This window comes from Rhamphochromis sp. 'chilingali' (genome assembly GCF_963969265.1).
Source record: "Rhamphochromis sp. 'chilingali' genome assembly, chromosome: 19".
Taxonomy (NCBI): Eukaryota; Metazoa; Chordata; class Actinopteri; order Cichliformes; family Cichlidae; genus Rhamphochromis; species Rhamphochromis sp. 'chilingali'.
The window spans coordinates 16,755,429-16,771,639 of NC_137946.1; the positions used below are offsets into that span (position 1 = coordinate 16,755,429).

The 16,211-nt window shown below is 40.6% G+C and overlaps 1 protein-coding gene across 2 annotated transcripts in view; it reads left to right on the plus strand.

Moving 5' to 3' along the window:
* The window catches only part of mtus2a (microtubule associated tumor suppressor candidate 2a), a 45,859-nt gene extending 29,792 nt beyond the window's left edge, over positions 1 to 16,067 (plus strand). The window contains exons 5-16 of one of the 2 annotated variants that reach the window (XM_080866536.1): positions 2,963 to 3,127; positions 5,898 to 5,996; positions 8,228 to 8,391; positions 8,463 to 8,588; positions 10,265 to 10,331; positions 10,634 to 10,848; positions 10,942 to 11,047; positions 11,157 to 11,230; positions 11,330 to 11,428; positions 11,561 to 11,680; positions 11,818 to 11,918; positions 12,051 to 16,067. In XM_080866536.1, coding sequence (XP_080722662.1) covers positions 2,963 to 3,127; positions 5,898 to 5,996; positions 8,228 to 8,391; positions 8,463 to 8,588; positions 10,265 to 10,331; positions 10,634 to 10,848; positions 10,942 to 11,047; positions 11,157 to 11,230; positions 11,330 to 11,428; positions 11,561 to 11,680; positions 11,818 to 11,918; positions 12,051 to 12,483 — 1,769 coding nt within the window. In that variant the 3' untranslated portion in view covers positions 12,484 to 16,067. The remainder of the gene's footprint in view (positions 1 to 2,962; positions 3,128 to 5,897; positions 5,997 to 8,227; positions 8,392 to 8,462; positions 8,589 to 10,264; positions 10,332 to 10,633; positions 10,849 to 10,941; positions 11,048 to 11,156; positions 11,231 to 11,329; positions 11,429 to 11,560; positions 11,681 to 11,817; positions 11,919 to 12,050) is intronic. The other variant, XM_080866537.1, reaches the window with a different exon arrangement.
* The last annotated feature ends 144 nt before the right edge of the window (positions 16,068 to 16,211 follow it).

The following is a 16,211-nucleotide window of genomic DNA, read 5'->3' on the forward strand; positions in this document are numbered from 1 at the left end:
TCATCACTTATAGTTTGTTTTAAATCACACTACAAAAGCAGCGTGCAAGCAAACCTGGATCTGTTACTTTTAACTTTGTGAATTAATTTCTTGCTGTTTGTTTTTCTGATTATTTCTTCTAATTATTATTAAAAATAAAATAAAAATATTATTTAATTATTATTTCTTTTAATGACTTAAACTCAGTCATTTTAAGGCGCAAGGTGTAATCTCTGTCTTAAGGTATTTGTACTTTTGTTGTTAAACAAAAAAAAAGTGAGATAAAATAAAGGAATGGATTTATTGATTAAAACGCAAAGAAAGCGCATTAATTAACATTAACTTAAAGTTAAACATAATAATATTAACAGGGAAACGATGATATCTGTTCATTGTGTCAACATGAATACTTTTTGTACTTCTTTTGTTCTTCAAGTACAAGTTTGAGTGTAGTGATTTTAAATGAAATATTTGCGCACTGTGAGGCTGCTTCATCTATTTATACAGTATACAGGACACGAGTACCTCCAGCTCAGTAGGTATTAACGAGAAATGCTCACAAACCACAACTTAAAACATCTATACTCTTCCACTTGTTCTTATCAGGGTCGCAGGAGCCTATCCCAGTTAACATGTGATGAACGGCAGAGTACACCCTGGACAGGTCGCCAGTCTGTTGCAGGGCTAACGCAGAGAGACAGACAACAATATGCTCTCACATTCACACCTATGACAATTTAGAATCAGCAGTTAACCTAACCCAACTAGGTTATTTGTCTTTGGGAGAGAGCTGGTGAAGGAAAGGACATGAAGGAAATATGGTGAAATCAAAGTCACGATCTTCTTGGTGTGAGGCAACAGTGCTAACCACCACCGTGCTGCCCTGACTTAAAACAGGACCAATGTAACCCCTTTACCTGCTTCATTAGTTATCTTACAAATATCTCAAAGAATCTGTTACCGCATGGTTCTTCTTTTCATATAATACATAATACATCATTCGCCTTTTTGTTGGGTGGTAGGTGTTTTTCAGGAAAAAAAGGGGGGCTATTGATTTGCCATGTCAGCACTGCAAGCTGCACTGCAAGCTCCTACATCAGCGCCTGCGTATGCATGTTTGCACCTGGATGCATTCCCCCTGGGTTACTTTCAACGTGAATGGGCTTGATCAGTTCCGTGCTATAAATGTGAATGTGAAAAACACCAAAAGAGTTCATGTCGCAGTGAGAACGAAGCATTTGACTATTTCACTTTCAAATTAAAATGTCGTTTTTGCCAGTGAATACCAGTGAAAACCAAAAAGCCAGGTCAGTTCTGCTGGTCTTGGTTTAGCTATGAGGAACAAACCCATCCAATAAAATGGCCTCCCGCTGAGAACAAAAGCCTGCTGTCTTTTGTTCCCAGCTGTTTCCTCTTATTCATGGTCCCTTTTTCATTTCTTTGCTATTTTTCATCCGTCTCTGTAAAATACTAAGCTTGCTGCCGGCTCCATTGCAGCACCAATTATTGCTCCTTGTAGGTCTTTTTATATCCTTTTGTTGCCTTCCTCCTAATTCCATGCATCCAGCCTTTTCCCTCTTTCTTTCTCTGTTATCCATCATCAGCTGGCAATTAGCCAATAAGTGATGCATATCAGCTTGATAATGAAATGCATCCCCCCTTTTCTCCTTCTCTAAGCCCTCAAAATAGTCGCCATCTTCTCTTTCACAGCATTCCCCAGTTTTGTATTCCCCACATCATCGTTTTCTCTTCCTCTCTGTGCTCCGGGAGTTCATTTGTCCATATTTGACCTCTGACGAATGAGCTCATCTCTGTTTATATCAGCCAGCCAACTGATCTATGTCAACTCAGTTTAAATGTTCTAGGCTAGGTTTTCATCTTTTAAACCTCTAATATAAAGGATGCTGACAGGTTGAGCCACAGAGCTCTGTGAACGTAGTCCACTCCTCTCTCCAAGATTAGATTTGAATGAGATAAACTGACCATATCTTCAGCTGGTTAATGAGAAAGAAATGCTGTCAGACTGTCAGCAGCCTTAGTAATGAACTCCCAGAGGAGCTCTGGGATAATATGGAAGCTTGGGGAATGCAACATATGTCAACTGTGTGCTGACAAATCAGTGAACAATAAGACATGCTAGTAAGGTTAACTGGTGACTCTAAATTGGCTGTAGGGGTGGATGTGAGAGTTTGCAGTGATGGACTGGTGACCTGTCCAGGTTGTTTCCTGCTTCTGGAATATTACATATAATATTGCTGTTTTTATATTTGCACAATATTCATGCATCAAAGAGCAAAGTAAGTTTGCAGTCACTATGGGCTTGCGGCTGGTCAAAGGAAAGTATTGATAGATACATTCAAACAGGATTTTTTTCCTGTGTTGTTAAGCAACCAACTTGCGTTACAGTGAGGTACAAGTTGTGCTAAATGGCTTAATGATAATTTCATAGCTTCTTTCGATCAGCTTTAAAACCAATTCTTAATCCCTGTTTGATGGAAAAATTTTGAAGCTTGAGAAATGCCGGTAATCTCTTGTGTCACTATTGATCAGGAACGGGGAGATGAGCAGGATTTATGCCGTGCGAGAGAGAGTGTGTAAACTATCTGTCAGTTTTTCAATAGATTAGAGCTCCATTAAGAGTCAGGAAGAGCAGTAATCACTGCAAGTATACATGTTCCAAGTATTGTATGCCTGTCGATGTTTCCCTGTGTAAACAAATCCCTGTATGTGTGTGTGTTTGAGATTGTGTGGGTATATGAAAGACAAGTGTATGTCCCAGGTTAACGGACAAGAAATTGGGGGCAGCAGCAGTGAGACCCTGAGGTTAGAAACCATTTCCCGGTCCAGTGACCCTAAATTCAGTCAGAATATAACCCTGTCCAGTTATAGGAATAATATGTGATCGCAAGAGATGTGAAATACAGAAAATAGGGCAGAAAACTCTGAAGGTAATGAGTTGGTTTTTGTTTTTTTTGTATTCTAGGTCTGAGTGTGAGTGAGGAGCCTCCTCTTCATAGAGTGACAACTGGCACTGCGTCAACAGATCACCAGAGAGGGGCACAATGTCGCAGCAACAGCCTCCAGCCCCCCTCCACTCCGGCACTGCCCCGACGCTACCTGCCACCCCAGTCAAGAAGCTCCCCTGGAGGTCAGTAGTTTTCCTGGAACACCGCACAGAGTCTTGGTTTGATAAAACTGAAAGCATTTTTTTGTTTTTTCTGTGAGTTGGCACAGCTAACATTTCTGCACTACCACACATCAGTCGAAACCCATAAGCTCTGTGTAGTAAATGTAGGAAATATATATTTTACATGCACATTTGTTCTCTATGGATGTGTGCAAAAGAGAGAGATGCATGTTTCCAGTAACAGATTGTGTCCTATTGTCTCACGCTGTGGTCACATATGTGGTTTACAGGCACGTATTGTGCACATATGTTAAAATAATTAAAAATATCATGAGAAATCCACATTAGAGGAGGCACACTATGCAGCATATCCAATCGAGTGCCACCAGGAATAAGAGGATGGAATTGACAGCAGCAATATTCTTTTTCAAATGCATTTGTATTATCATACATGAAGTAACACCAGGCGCTCCATAGTATCGCACTTCACTCTGCCACATTTATATGATGTTATAAAAATGTCCTGCTTCTGCTTGAATAGATGACACAGAGCTACATGTTCTCTTCTGTGACATAAGCGAAATACATTTGAGACAAAACAATGCAGACATCGCTATTGTTGCCAACAGGTTCTTATCAGGGATGCAGACGGTGTTGTGGGGATGAGAAAATATCCTTCACCCTGTGTGCCCTGAGCTGATACAGAGTGTGTTATGAATTATTGATGTAGAAAGTTCCTGGCAACCTGACTCATACCCTTTTTTTATATTAGCGTTGCATTAAGGCTTTTTTTGGCTCTCTATATGGTTGTACAGACTCATATGTACAGTCATGGCAATAAAACAGAAGGTACACCATCTTTGAATTCTAAGGTTTTATGCATCAGGTCCCACAATGAGGTAAATAGAACCTCAGATGAGCACCAACACATGCAGTGTTTCATTATTTATTATTTATTTACCAAAAATCAAGCCAAAATTGTCACGGTCTGGCTGGCAGACCGTGGGGATGTAGGGAGTGAGGACCCAAGCGCGGAGCTCTGTGTGTAGACTGTGCGTTTATTTACAGTGCGGTAAATACTGATGCACAATTAATCCCCGTGCTCCCCAAGACTCCCGCGTGTGTCTTCCAGTGGCGTCCGTGTTCGTGCGCCCCGCTGTCGTGACTGTGCACACCCTGTGCGTGCTGTCCTTCCTCTCCATGCTCCTCCTGCAGGGAAAACAATGGAAGCAGCCGTTAGACACTGACCCCCGCGGGCAAACACGATCAGTACTTCCTGGAGTAACACTGACTTGGGAGTCTAACTCAATGATCCCACATCGGTGGGAGCTCCAAGACTCTCCTAAGTAGCTCCCCCGACGAGCCGTGATCAGCAGCAGGTGTGTGGCTTGGGTGTGGCCAGTCCCCTAGCAGGGCCACACCCACCAGGCCTGAAGGCGCCTGTAAACAAGTGTTCAGACACACCTGCACCCATACACACACCCACACACACACACTCATATCTACAAACATGGAGAAGAGGGGCAGCAACACCAAAAATACATATAATATCACAAGTCCATGACTGCCCAGGGATCCTGGGTCGCTCAGACCCAGGACCCTGACAGAAATGCAGAAACTGTATGTGGAAAAACTAAATACACCCCCATGATTAAGTAACTTGTAGAAACACTTTTAGCAGCAAAAAAACTGAAGTAACATGTCATGAGCACGTGTATTTCTGCTTCAGCCTGTAAAAAATAACAACGGTTATTTCATGTAAAAAATATCTGTATCGTCATCTGAACATGTTCTACTTGTTTGGAAAAGGTGCTCATACAAGCATGGTGTTCCGTGTAGGCAATGGGAAATGTAGCTGTGCTATCCTAAACAGCTTCACATCACAAGCATCTGCTGACCTTTTATTTTCAAGTAGCCCATCCAGATTTAAATTCAGATTCTACAAAGCCTCACTGTGTGTTCGAGTCAGTACGGTGATGTGATGTGACAGTGTGTGGCAATAAAGATTCCCTCTGAGAGCCACATTTGCATGATTTTACCAAAACATGCACACTGAACACCGCACACACAGTGTTGCTGCAGAGCAAAAGAAACCTCCAGGGTTATATGGGGATTTGTTCAGGATCAGAGGCTTCTTTCCTGTAACAGGTCTAATTAGTTTCTTTTCAAGGTCTCGCTCCCACTCTCCTGCCTTCTTCACACCAGTCTCCCTGCTAACCTCTTGAAACTTCCTTCCTTCCTACTTCTTTATTTGCGTCACCTCTTTTTTCTCCTCCACTTAGAATTTTTCGCGCCAATTTTCTACATTTCGAGCTCCCGTGTACTTGTTTCAAATCCAGCCACTTGTTCTTACATTCACTATTCTGCAAAAGATTCAATGTGAAACGCAGGAGAATGTTTTTGAGGGTTGAAATAATATTAATAAATCATTGGGAGTTCCTAATTGTTTCCTGTCTTGACTACAAAGTGCAATAGTGTCACATAGACGAAGGAGGATTTTTAGCACATCTGCTCAGCTTCTTTTTGACCCGCAATCCTGTGGGACATAGTTATACTACACAGCAAGGGGGATGTAGCTGGAGATGAAAGCAGAAGGGGTAACTGGAAAGATTGGAAAAAAGTTAGGAGAGGAGGAAAATCAGCCAAGAAATGGAAAAAAGTACAATAAAAAAAGATTGAGGCAGGCAGGCAAAGTCGATTTGACACTCATGTGTGTATATCTGACATGCTGTACTAGCCAAATGTCACTGTGTGATATTCGGAGCCTAATCAACACCTTCTGTTGTGACAGTGAGCAGGAAGGAGTTTCAGCGGAGTTCAGAAGTCACACGTTCTCTCCCGTCCTCTCCAAAAAGGCTGGCTGTGGTTCCTCCCAAACCTCAGTCTCCAGGTAAGTTTTTCCTCTTTGTTATTATGCAAAGTGTAGATATATGGAATAGTGGTTTTCTTTGTCTACAATACAAAACAGAGGTGCTAGAAATCGAACAGTTTGACTCGCACACAGGGGCAGAAAACTATTGATGGTAATATAGACACCTGTGCTTGTCCTACGATGGCAAGTCAAATTGTATGTAATTAAAAAAGCCTGTGCCAGAATCCCGGTGGCTGACTAATTGTACACTATTCATCCTGATCAATAAGACACGTATTGTATAGCTCCACCTCACTCTGCTCTGGGGTGTCCCGCCCCCCAAATATTTCTAATACCCAGATGTGGTTCTAAACAGTTTGAGGTAGAGATTTGTGATATTTAACAATTTCTTCTATGTTGTGGTTTCATCCATGTGGTCTGGAAAGAGCAGAGTAATTTTCTTTTGGGATTGCGGAGAGAATCCAGATGTTTCCTAGCAGAGTCAAACACATCTCCTCAGGCCACTTATTTTCTCACTTTGGTGCTGCTGTTCACCTTTGTCTTTACTGCTACTTTCTCGGACCTCGTCTACTCCTACACGGTCCCAAAATGAAAGCATTTTTCTTCTTTCAAATTCCCAGCATCATTGATTTTGCTCTTGTTTACTGAAATTTGCACACTGTTGTTCCACCTTGAAGTTGCTCTGGACACGATCCCAGCAAGATGCTAGCGAGAGAAAGTGAAACTGATATTCACCTCGTGAATATCTCGGCCTTGATATCTTTAAGAACACCCTAAAAACACACAGACAAACACTTCCATCTATGCTCTCCGCAAGATTTGCCATTACCTTTTCTCATTGTTTCTTGCATCGTTATTTCTCATCCATCCACCTCTCCGCTCTCATCTGCACGCTGCCTTCACACTCATCCATATAGGCTCATTTAGTATTCAGTATCCTCTCTCTAACCTTTCAACTAGAACCTGCACATGTCTAGGTGTGTGCACATGCATGCTTGTGCACATGTGCCTGAAAAAGAGGCAGAGAGCATTTGCTGAAAATAAGGGAAAGGGATTCCTAATAAGGCTTCAAGGCAAAGAAAGGACATTGAGATAGATGGAGCTCTGGAACAATTGCTGACGCTTGCATTTTTTTAACAGATGACATCAAAACATCTCTGCAGTTTTTTACCTTTTGGTCTTTATTTCTGTCATTTTTTCAGAGAGCTACTCCTACTAATGTGTTACATTTCTACCCAAAGCCCTTTGGTTATATTTGGTTAAACGGGTTATAGACATCAATCACCAAGACAGTTATTCAGTTCATCTGCAGCTATTCCGCTCTATCCGTTCGTTGCTCTTTTTTTCTTTCTTTTTTTTTGTATTTTACCCTCCGCACCCCCACCTCCCTCCAAACAATTTTGCACTCATTACCTGGGACCCTGCTCCCCAAGCCCAGCCTCGTGTTGCCATGGAGACCACTCCCCATGCTCCAGCAGGCCTGAATTATAACGTTGAGGCAGGTGATTTGGTGTTCTGCTGTGATTTTATTTTGTGTGCAAGCACATTTCCACCTACAGGCTGGTTTGTGAGTCTGTTGCTAATATAGAGTAAATTTTATGGTATACACACACTCGCACTGTAACAAGGTGGCGCAAGGGTTAATCGCCTTGCTTGTGTGTCAGCTATGATTTAATGATTGTGCCCCTTCAGACACCGTTACTTTGATGTGCCCAAATGTTTCTTTACATATGCATGTTGTAAATAAAACACCCACGTTAGCATAATCGTGGTGTTAAATCGTTATATGAGAGAAGTTTACACATTTATCATGAGTTTAAATGGTTCATTATGAGAAACTACCTGAAGACTGTATTAAAAAATAGATTTAATTAAATTACTACCATTTATCCTGAAAATGCGATCACTGATTCACCAGTTGAATTTTGATGTTTAAAATTGCCAGATTCCATTAAGGATATTTTTTTGGTTTCATGTATTTACTTCCTGTTTGTTACCTCTTTATGCTGGGAAACTACTGAACTGTTTTAAAAGTGCCTCTCCTTTTTGTCACTGTCATTCAACACTAAAACTGATGTGACAGAACACATAAACTTCGGTATATATGTTTAATTGGCTGATGTTCAGTTGATACATTTGTGAGTCCCTAATGTCTTGTTAGTTTCCTTAAAACACACACACACACACACACACATACACATACACACACGCTCATTCTAACCTTATTTGATTGTCTTTGTTGCGTGCAGCAGCAGTCCGGGGCTCAGCTCCCTCTGGTTCCCCTCGCCGCGTGGCCCCCCTGAGGCTACAGCAAGAACAGCAGGAGAACCTGCAGAGAGAGAAAGAGGAGGCTCAACAGAAAGAGAAACAGAGGCAAGCGGAGGAGAGAGAAAAAGAAAAGCAAAGAGAAGAGGTGGGTAACTGAGAAACTCTGCAGCACCGTTTGGGCTGTTCATTCTGGTATTATTCTGTGTCGCTTTTCAGGTTCAGAGGCTGCAGGGACGCTGCGAACAGCAGGAGAGGCAGCTGAAAGCTCTTAGAGATGAACTGAAGAAGACTTCGCTGGGTCTAGAAGCTTTCATAGTCACCACTCAGCATTATTGCCTCAAGGTAGCGAACTGGAATGATACTGTGCACAGTATTACTGTAATCACCATATTAAGGCTTAAAGGTTCACCTGCCATCCCATGCAGATTTACAACATAATACCGCAGTCTTAGTGTTTACACCAAGCCTAATATGTATGACACACGTGCACACAGTGCACACGCGTGAATTTAAGGGCACATGCAGTATTTAACAGCATGAAGTGTTCACAGCATGGTCAATGACATGCTGGATGACAAACAGTTTGAACAGTGTGACTGTGGAAAGGGTCTACCAGAGTTCAGTGTGTCACTGATCTGGTTTCATCCAGTTCTCTGTCTAATGGGATGATTTCACCTCTGAGGTGCTGTGGTAGTAATACCAGTGCCAGACTGTCGGGGGACTGTCTGACTTCTTTATGGTCATTGTCTGAGTGCTGCAATCACAGGTCCACACTGCAGATATTCAAGACAGGGAAAGTACAAGTGTGACTTTTGAGTGGATTTGAGCTCCCTCTGCTGGCATCAGTCAAAAACTACAGCTAGAGCATTGTATATAATACTGTGTAAACAGTTCTGTATAAGCCAGACTTTCTTGTACTTTTTTAAAGTGGTGTTAAGCGGTAGGTAGGGTTTCTGAAGGTCTTTGGCATCATTGGCTGCTTTTTCACTCATTTTCAGTCCTGTACGTGAACCCGACCATTTTCTGATGAATGGCCTTTTGTTTAAGACACTTAACATTAACCTATGAATCATTCACACACAAAAAAAACACCTAAACTAGTGTGGTGTCTAAACATAATACACAACTTAGCAAAAAAACTATTTGAAATTGTGTCTTTGGGCACTTTGTTATGTGTCACAAACGCACATATGTTTCCCTTTTCTCAAGCAGAGCCTACCAAAATTACTAAAGACAACATAATCTGACATAAAAGAGTATTTTTGCACCAACAAGAAAATGCAAATTTGAAACTTTTGGTTTGAATCATCGTCATCATGTATGAGAGAAGTAAAGTGAATGTCTACAGCCATCTGTGAACCACAGTCAGGGCTCTGATATGGTTTGAGGCTTTAATCAGTGCAATAACATCTGGAAAGCTTCTGATTAGCAACAGAATTTTTTTTTCTGGCAGTAAAAAAAAAATCCCTTACTGCTATTTAAGGTAAAGATTAAGAGCTGTTTGTGGCAGTGTGGATTTTTGGGTACATTTCAAATCAAAGCATGCTGTCCACTACGTTGGTTAATGAATGAAAAACGCATCTGTTAATATACCCATCAACCTTACCTGTAGCCTCACAAATAACATCCTAGTAAGTGAATTGTACAAAGCAGTAATACTCAATTTAGGGCATGAGCTAGACTTTTTTCTACTTTACTAAATTCAGATTATTTAACAGGTTCTTACAATGTTTATTTTTCTGTCAAATCTTTTAAATGTCACTAAAGCAGTCAGTACTGCAGCTAAAATGCCAAACAAACCCAGTGTCAACAAGTTTTTTGTAGTTAAAAGGCCAGTAAATCCATAATTAAATCATTTCAAAGATAGACTATTGGCCTTCTGTTCATTATTTAAACTTTTATTATTCTCTTTGGCCAAATTCAAGGCCAGTCTGAGGTCATTTGAGTTTAAGAATTCCAGTTGATTTGTACTTGGGCTGTGCACTGTGTCAACAATGACGTTCATTTTTGTTTTTCAGAATGAAACCGCAGAAGAAAATCAAAGGAAGTTGTCTTTGGAAATGCAAAAGATCAGAGAGGAAATGGGTAAAAATCAAATCACTTAAAGTAATGTACGGCTGTTACATTAACTAAAGCACAGTTAATGTATTCTAGTTAGAATCACTAGACCATTATAACTACCTATTATTCACACCTGGGCTGTTCATACAGTGAATTGTAAAGGTGTAATCAGTGTAAAAGGCAGATATTTTTATTTTTACATTTTATATTTCAACATAAAACGACTTGCATTAATGATTTCCAAATAGAAATGTTGGTTTTAAGCTTTCTATAGCTGCTAGTGTCCTCATCGCATAACTAGATGACTAGATGTACTTCATGCACAGCCTCAAACTCAGTGCGCTGGGAGAGACTCCAGAGAGAGAAGGCAGCGCTGGAGGTGGCGTTTGAGCGAGAGCTGCAGGAGCTGCAGCTGCAACAGGAGGCAGAGCTGGCTGCTGTGGAGGAAGGACTCAGGAAGTGTCACTCAGCAGAGGCGGAGCACCTGAAGGCGGAGCATCGGTCAGAGATGGAGGAGTGTAGGACTCAACAGCAGGAGCAGGTAGGAGAAAGGCATCGGTGGGAGGTGACTGGTTTGTTTCTGTTATTAGCTGGCTTTAACGTGCACGTGTACACGTGTGTGGCTGTGCGTTAGATCGAAGAGATGACAGTCAGCCATCAGGCAGCCATTCAGGAACTCAGAGACATGCACAACATCACCATGGCAACACTCCATGAAGAGCATGCCCGTACTATGAGAGGTATGAATGTGGGGTTTGTTTAATAAAAAAAAAAACACAATATGATGCAAGCACTGCAGGGAGTCACACCAGCTCTCTTCTTTTATCATCCTTCTAAATCTGCACATAGACTTAAGGAAAGCTCACGAGCAACAGAAGATCCTTCTAGAGGAGGACTTTGAGAAGCTTAGACTTTCTCTACAGGTATGATACTGAAAAGAAGATCTTTTTTTTAGGTTTAAACATAGACGTCTGTACTGGTACAGTGTGTAATCTTGTATTTTTGTGTGTGCATTTTCTCAGGATCAAGTGGATACGCTCACCTTTCAAAACCAGAGTCTGAGGGACAAGGCCAAACGCTTTGAGGAGGCTTTGAGGAGGAGCACAGATGAACAGATAGTGGTGAGTAAATACCCTGCATATATATACAAAGAGCGCAAACAGAAACTTGGCATACTTCTGAGACGCTGGGTGCCTTTTATTCAAACACTCCCTTTCATTCATTTATTTTTAAATGCGCTTATTTTTTGGCAGGATGCTTTAGCGCCATATCAACACATCGAGCAAGACCTCAAGAGTTTGAAGGAGGTCGTGGAAATGAAGAACCAGCAGATACACCAGCAGGAGAAGAAGATCTCTGACCTGGAGAAAGTGGTAGGCTCAAATAAGCCACCGTAACCAGCATCTTCTACGCTGCCTTTTCCACAAATTCGCACTATTTTGAATAGACAGAAAGGTCAGTGTGGTCTGTATAATGATAGATTGCGGTATGGTTGTTTTCTGCTTTTGAGCAGGCCCAAAAGAACGTGTTCCTCGAGGAAAAAGTGCAGGTTCTGCAACAGCAGAATGAAGATCTTAAAGCTCGCATTGAAAAGAACCTAGCCCTGTCCAGGTAAGAGGCATCATCATTAACATTAATGCTCAGCATTCACTACTTCATGCCTACCTCTCCTGTAGGTACATCCAGAGTCAACCTTTGAGGTGAAAGTTAACTTTACCTCCCTTTTTGTCTTTTTCCCTGCAGACAACTGTCTGAGGAGAACGCAAACCTCCACGAGTCCGTTGAGAAGGAGAGCACTGAGAAGAAGCGCCTGAGTCGGAACAACGAGGAGTTGCTGTGGCGTCTCCAGACCAGCCCTCTCGTGTCTCCAGCGTCCTCCCCGCTCCACCGCTCCTTCTCTACCTCACCACTTCCCTCATCCCCATTATTTTCCTCTTCACCTGTAGCAGGGTGTGACTCCCCCACTCACTGCCATGGCTGTCCTCAGCAGGCCCAGTACTCCTCTCCCTCCCACAGAGCTGCTGCTACCAATCAGAATCTCTCACCGGGACCAGCCACACCCACACACAGGGCAGTAACTAATCAGAATTACTCACCCACCCATGTCACACCCACGCACAGGGCATCACGCAGTCGCTGTAATTCAAATACTTCTCTCAGCTCTTTGCAGAGATAAGTTCTTTCCCTTCTCAATTTTCTCTTCTGACTCATTTGACCTTTATTTTATTTTCTCTTTCCCAACCTTCAGTTTGTTGTTTTTTGCAAGCCTGTGGTTTCCAGTCATCACAGCATAAACTGGACAGACTGTACACTCAGTGCTAAAGCAATGAGGTTACACAGTCCTGTACTTTTATCAGGCTCTACAGCTGTTGGTGTCCATCATATGAAAGTATCATCATACACAGAAATACAATGTGGATACATACTGTGATAATGACAGCAAGCTCCTTTTTCCCAGCCCACACTTTTACTGAAATAGTCTTGACTTGTAGGTTGTAGATAATGTATGATAGCGGCACAAACGGTGCTGTAAACTTCCCCTGCATGGGTAGTTGTGAGTCCTGCACAGTACATAGTACAACAGCGCACATTTACAGATGGAAAGTAGCACACTGCTGGCACCACAGCACATACTCTGGGGTGGTACGAACACAAATATATCAACTATGTAAAATAAGCTATAATTTCTAATTGGGATTAGTTTCCCATGCTTTCATGAAATCATGAATTAATGTTTCTCCTTTTTTGGATTGTATCTCTAAAAAAATCCCTAACAAAGCGCCTTAAACTGGGTCCTGCAACCTCACCAGCAGAGAACGACCAATGTTTTATTTATAAAGGACTTTGGATAAAGAATTGGTTTGTATATTAAAAAAAACACCTAAAAGTCATGTTTCTTACCTTCCTCAAACTGTATTTAAAATTTTGTAATTACTTAATTTTAGCTGACAGATTTACTTGGAACCCCAGCCATTTTTATCAGCAAAACACAAAGAACTTATGTCTTTTAAAACCTTGCCAGGTCTTCCTACACATGAGCTACTCTTCACTTCTGGGATCCCTCAGGTCAACTTGCAAAAACTATGTCTGCCATTTTGGATTTACCTCAGTGGGAATGTGCCGTCTGTTGTGTCTCTAGCTCAACGGCAACGTCAACAAAAATCACACAGCTACCGCGGAGCTCAAAGCTAAGGGGGGAAAACCTAGCACAGGAATCACTGTTTTAAATGTTGTGGATTTCTTTATAAAGAAACGTTTCTATCTAATTTATTACATGTGTTTTGCTACTTAGCAAGCATGTACTGTGAAAGTCTTCCAGTTTTAACATGGAACTTATTATTGCTGTGATTTGTCTATTTATTAAGCTCGAGGTGTGAAGAAGATAAATGGCGTTAGTTACTTATAAAATATCACCTACAGGTCACAAGTCGAACGTGATGTACCTGAGGAGAAAGCGGATATACTGCATATTATGTGACTGGTTGTCTTCACACATGCAGTTTTTTGCAAAAGTTTTGCACCTCTGAGGAGACTGCAAAGTTTTTGAAGTGAAACCCTTTTGTTCAGACCCTAATGCCCAGATTCTTGTTTCATTAACTTTAAAACTTTGCAGCATGCACAAAATCTATCTTACTATTTAATAGCTAGCTAACTTTTAAAGCATCAAAGCTTTGTTAACTTAACAGACCTTAAAGATTTTTATAAGACAACATGCTGTAAAGAATGTAATTTGCCCACTGATGCACAAACTTCTGCAGAAAACTGTACATTGATGGTGTCGTATGGTAAAATATAGTATCTATAAGCTATGTAAATTTTCAAAAACGAACCCTCCGTTTACCTCTTCGTGGTGTAGTACAGTAACGTAGTCCTTTCTCGGTCTGTTAACTTCTTCAGATATTCTTCTGGTTTGTTTATCTGAACAACACTTTTTATTCTTTGATTATCATGTTGTTGCGAGCTACGCTGGATTTCCGGTGTGCGAGAATATATTGTTCAGGGAGTTGTTTTCTAAAATTAGATTAGAAATCCTTTCTTTTTTATATAAATATAGAGAGAGCTTCTCAACACAGCATTATACATTTCCAAGATATTCCCCAAGATAATTTTTCATTTATATCAAATACAACAGAGAAACCAACAACTGATATATACAAATGAGAAATATTTTATAGCACACAGTATGTTATACCTGCCTCCTGTACTGTACTCTTCAGATTAACTTCCCCTCAGGGTCTTAATCTCTCGTCCAGCTTCGAACAAGCCAAGATCAAATTTGTGTACAGTATAATCTCAGATTTACTTACAAATAAACAACAACAACAACAACAACAAAGCTAAAAAAGTCCAGATATGTTAAAAAGGGGTCACTGTAAATACATCAGGCCCAGGAGAAAAGATGAAGTTGGCAGCGCTAATAGGAGCATGAGTTAGATTTAGAAGCTGATCAAATATTGTTAATAGTTTAATAGATGCATGAAAGGGGGGAATAGGGCTGCGTCGGGGGGCACCAATTCTTAACATTTCTAAAACCGCCCCTGGTTACATCTTCTGTTCACTTACAGATGAAAATGTTACCAGCATGTAAAATATATGGCGTTTCTGAGTTACCAGTTTTTCATTACCTTTAACTAAAGTTGTATTTGCTATACCAGCACTTTTGACAGTCCTGAAAAGAAAGAAAGAAATAGAAGCGGGATTCTTTTCATGGATCTTTTTTTTTGTATGAGACGTACACAGGGTTAACTGTTCTTAAACGAGCAAATGTTGGCGTTGAAAAGGGGGGGAAAAAAAGTATCTCAATTGTGACTGATTTTGTACCTATACTAACAGTTTTTGAGAATGTCAAAAAGAACATGCCAGTCAGAAAGTCACTGTGTTTTCAGTTTTTTTAGGACCACAATTCACCGACACTGAAAGATTCTTTAGGTTTCTCCTAAAAAGTTATTTAAGCTGCAAAAAACTACAGTCAACATGGATGCAACAAAACTACTGTTTACAAGTGACAGCGCAAAGTTACCAGTGTCGTATTTAATGAATATTTCACCACTGAATGGACTTTCATTTCTAAACAATAAACTGGTATTGTAGTGACCCTGCAATGTGTCCTGTGGACATCTTACTATGTGCTGAATGTCAAAAACCTAACTACTGCGTTTTAGGGTTTTTTTTTTTTCCTTTTTTACAATTTGTTCATGTGATTTTGTTTAATATACAAGGACCTTTTGTCTGACGACTATGTAGCAGCCATTTAACATGTAGCACTTGGCTGAGCCTCCCCGTAATACACGAGTAATTTATTCCATTTATTAGGGGGCAAAATGCCCATTTTAATATTTAAATGCTGTCGTAGCAAATGTTTGTCGACTTTCAGCTCTTAAATTTGAATTTGTGTGTGTAAACTATACAAAGACTCATTTTGGAACTGGTAGAGGAACAAGGTTTACAGAATATTGTTTGTTCTGGCACTGATTGTACGTTTGAATGTAAATACATTTACAACATGAGCTGTGTCTTAGTGCACCAACAGAGTAATAGAAGCATGTTTTTTGTTTTGTTTTTCTTTTCTGTCTTTGCTGTTTTATCGCTCTCCCTTTCTCTTATTTAACCTCTCAGCATTTGTGATTGTCAAAAATGTAACTGTAGCGTAGGAGACCTAGAAAATGAAGAATGAAATAGTTCATCAATGTAATGTGATGCACAGTATGTTGATGCCTTTGATTTGTTCTTTTTGGGGGAGAGCAGAGTATTAAAATGTTTAAGAAAAGTGAGGGAAATCCTTGTGTTCATTTTAGTAGTACTAACGTGTGTTTAGCTGCTGTATATTCAGAGCTAGTTTAATAGTTCAAAGCCCTGACTTACTTTTTGTCATCACTTGTCTTTTCTTCAAACAACAATCTTCTC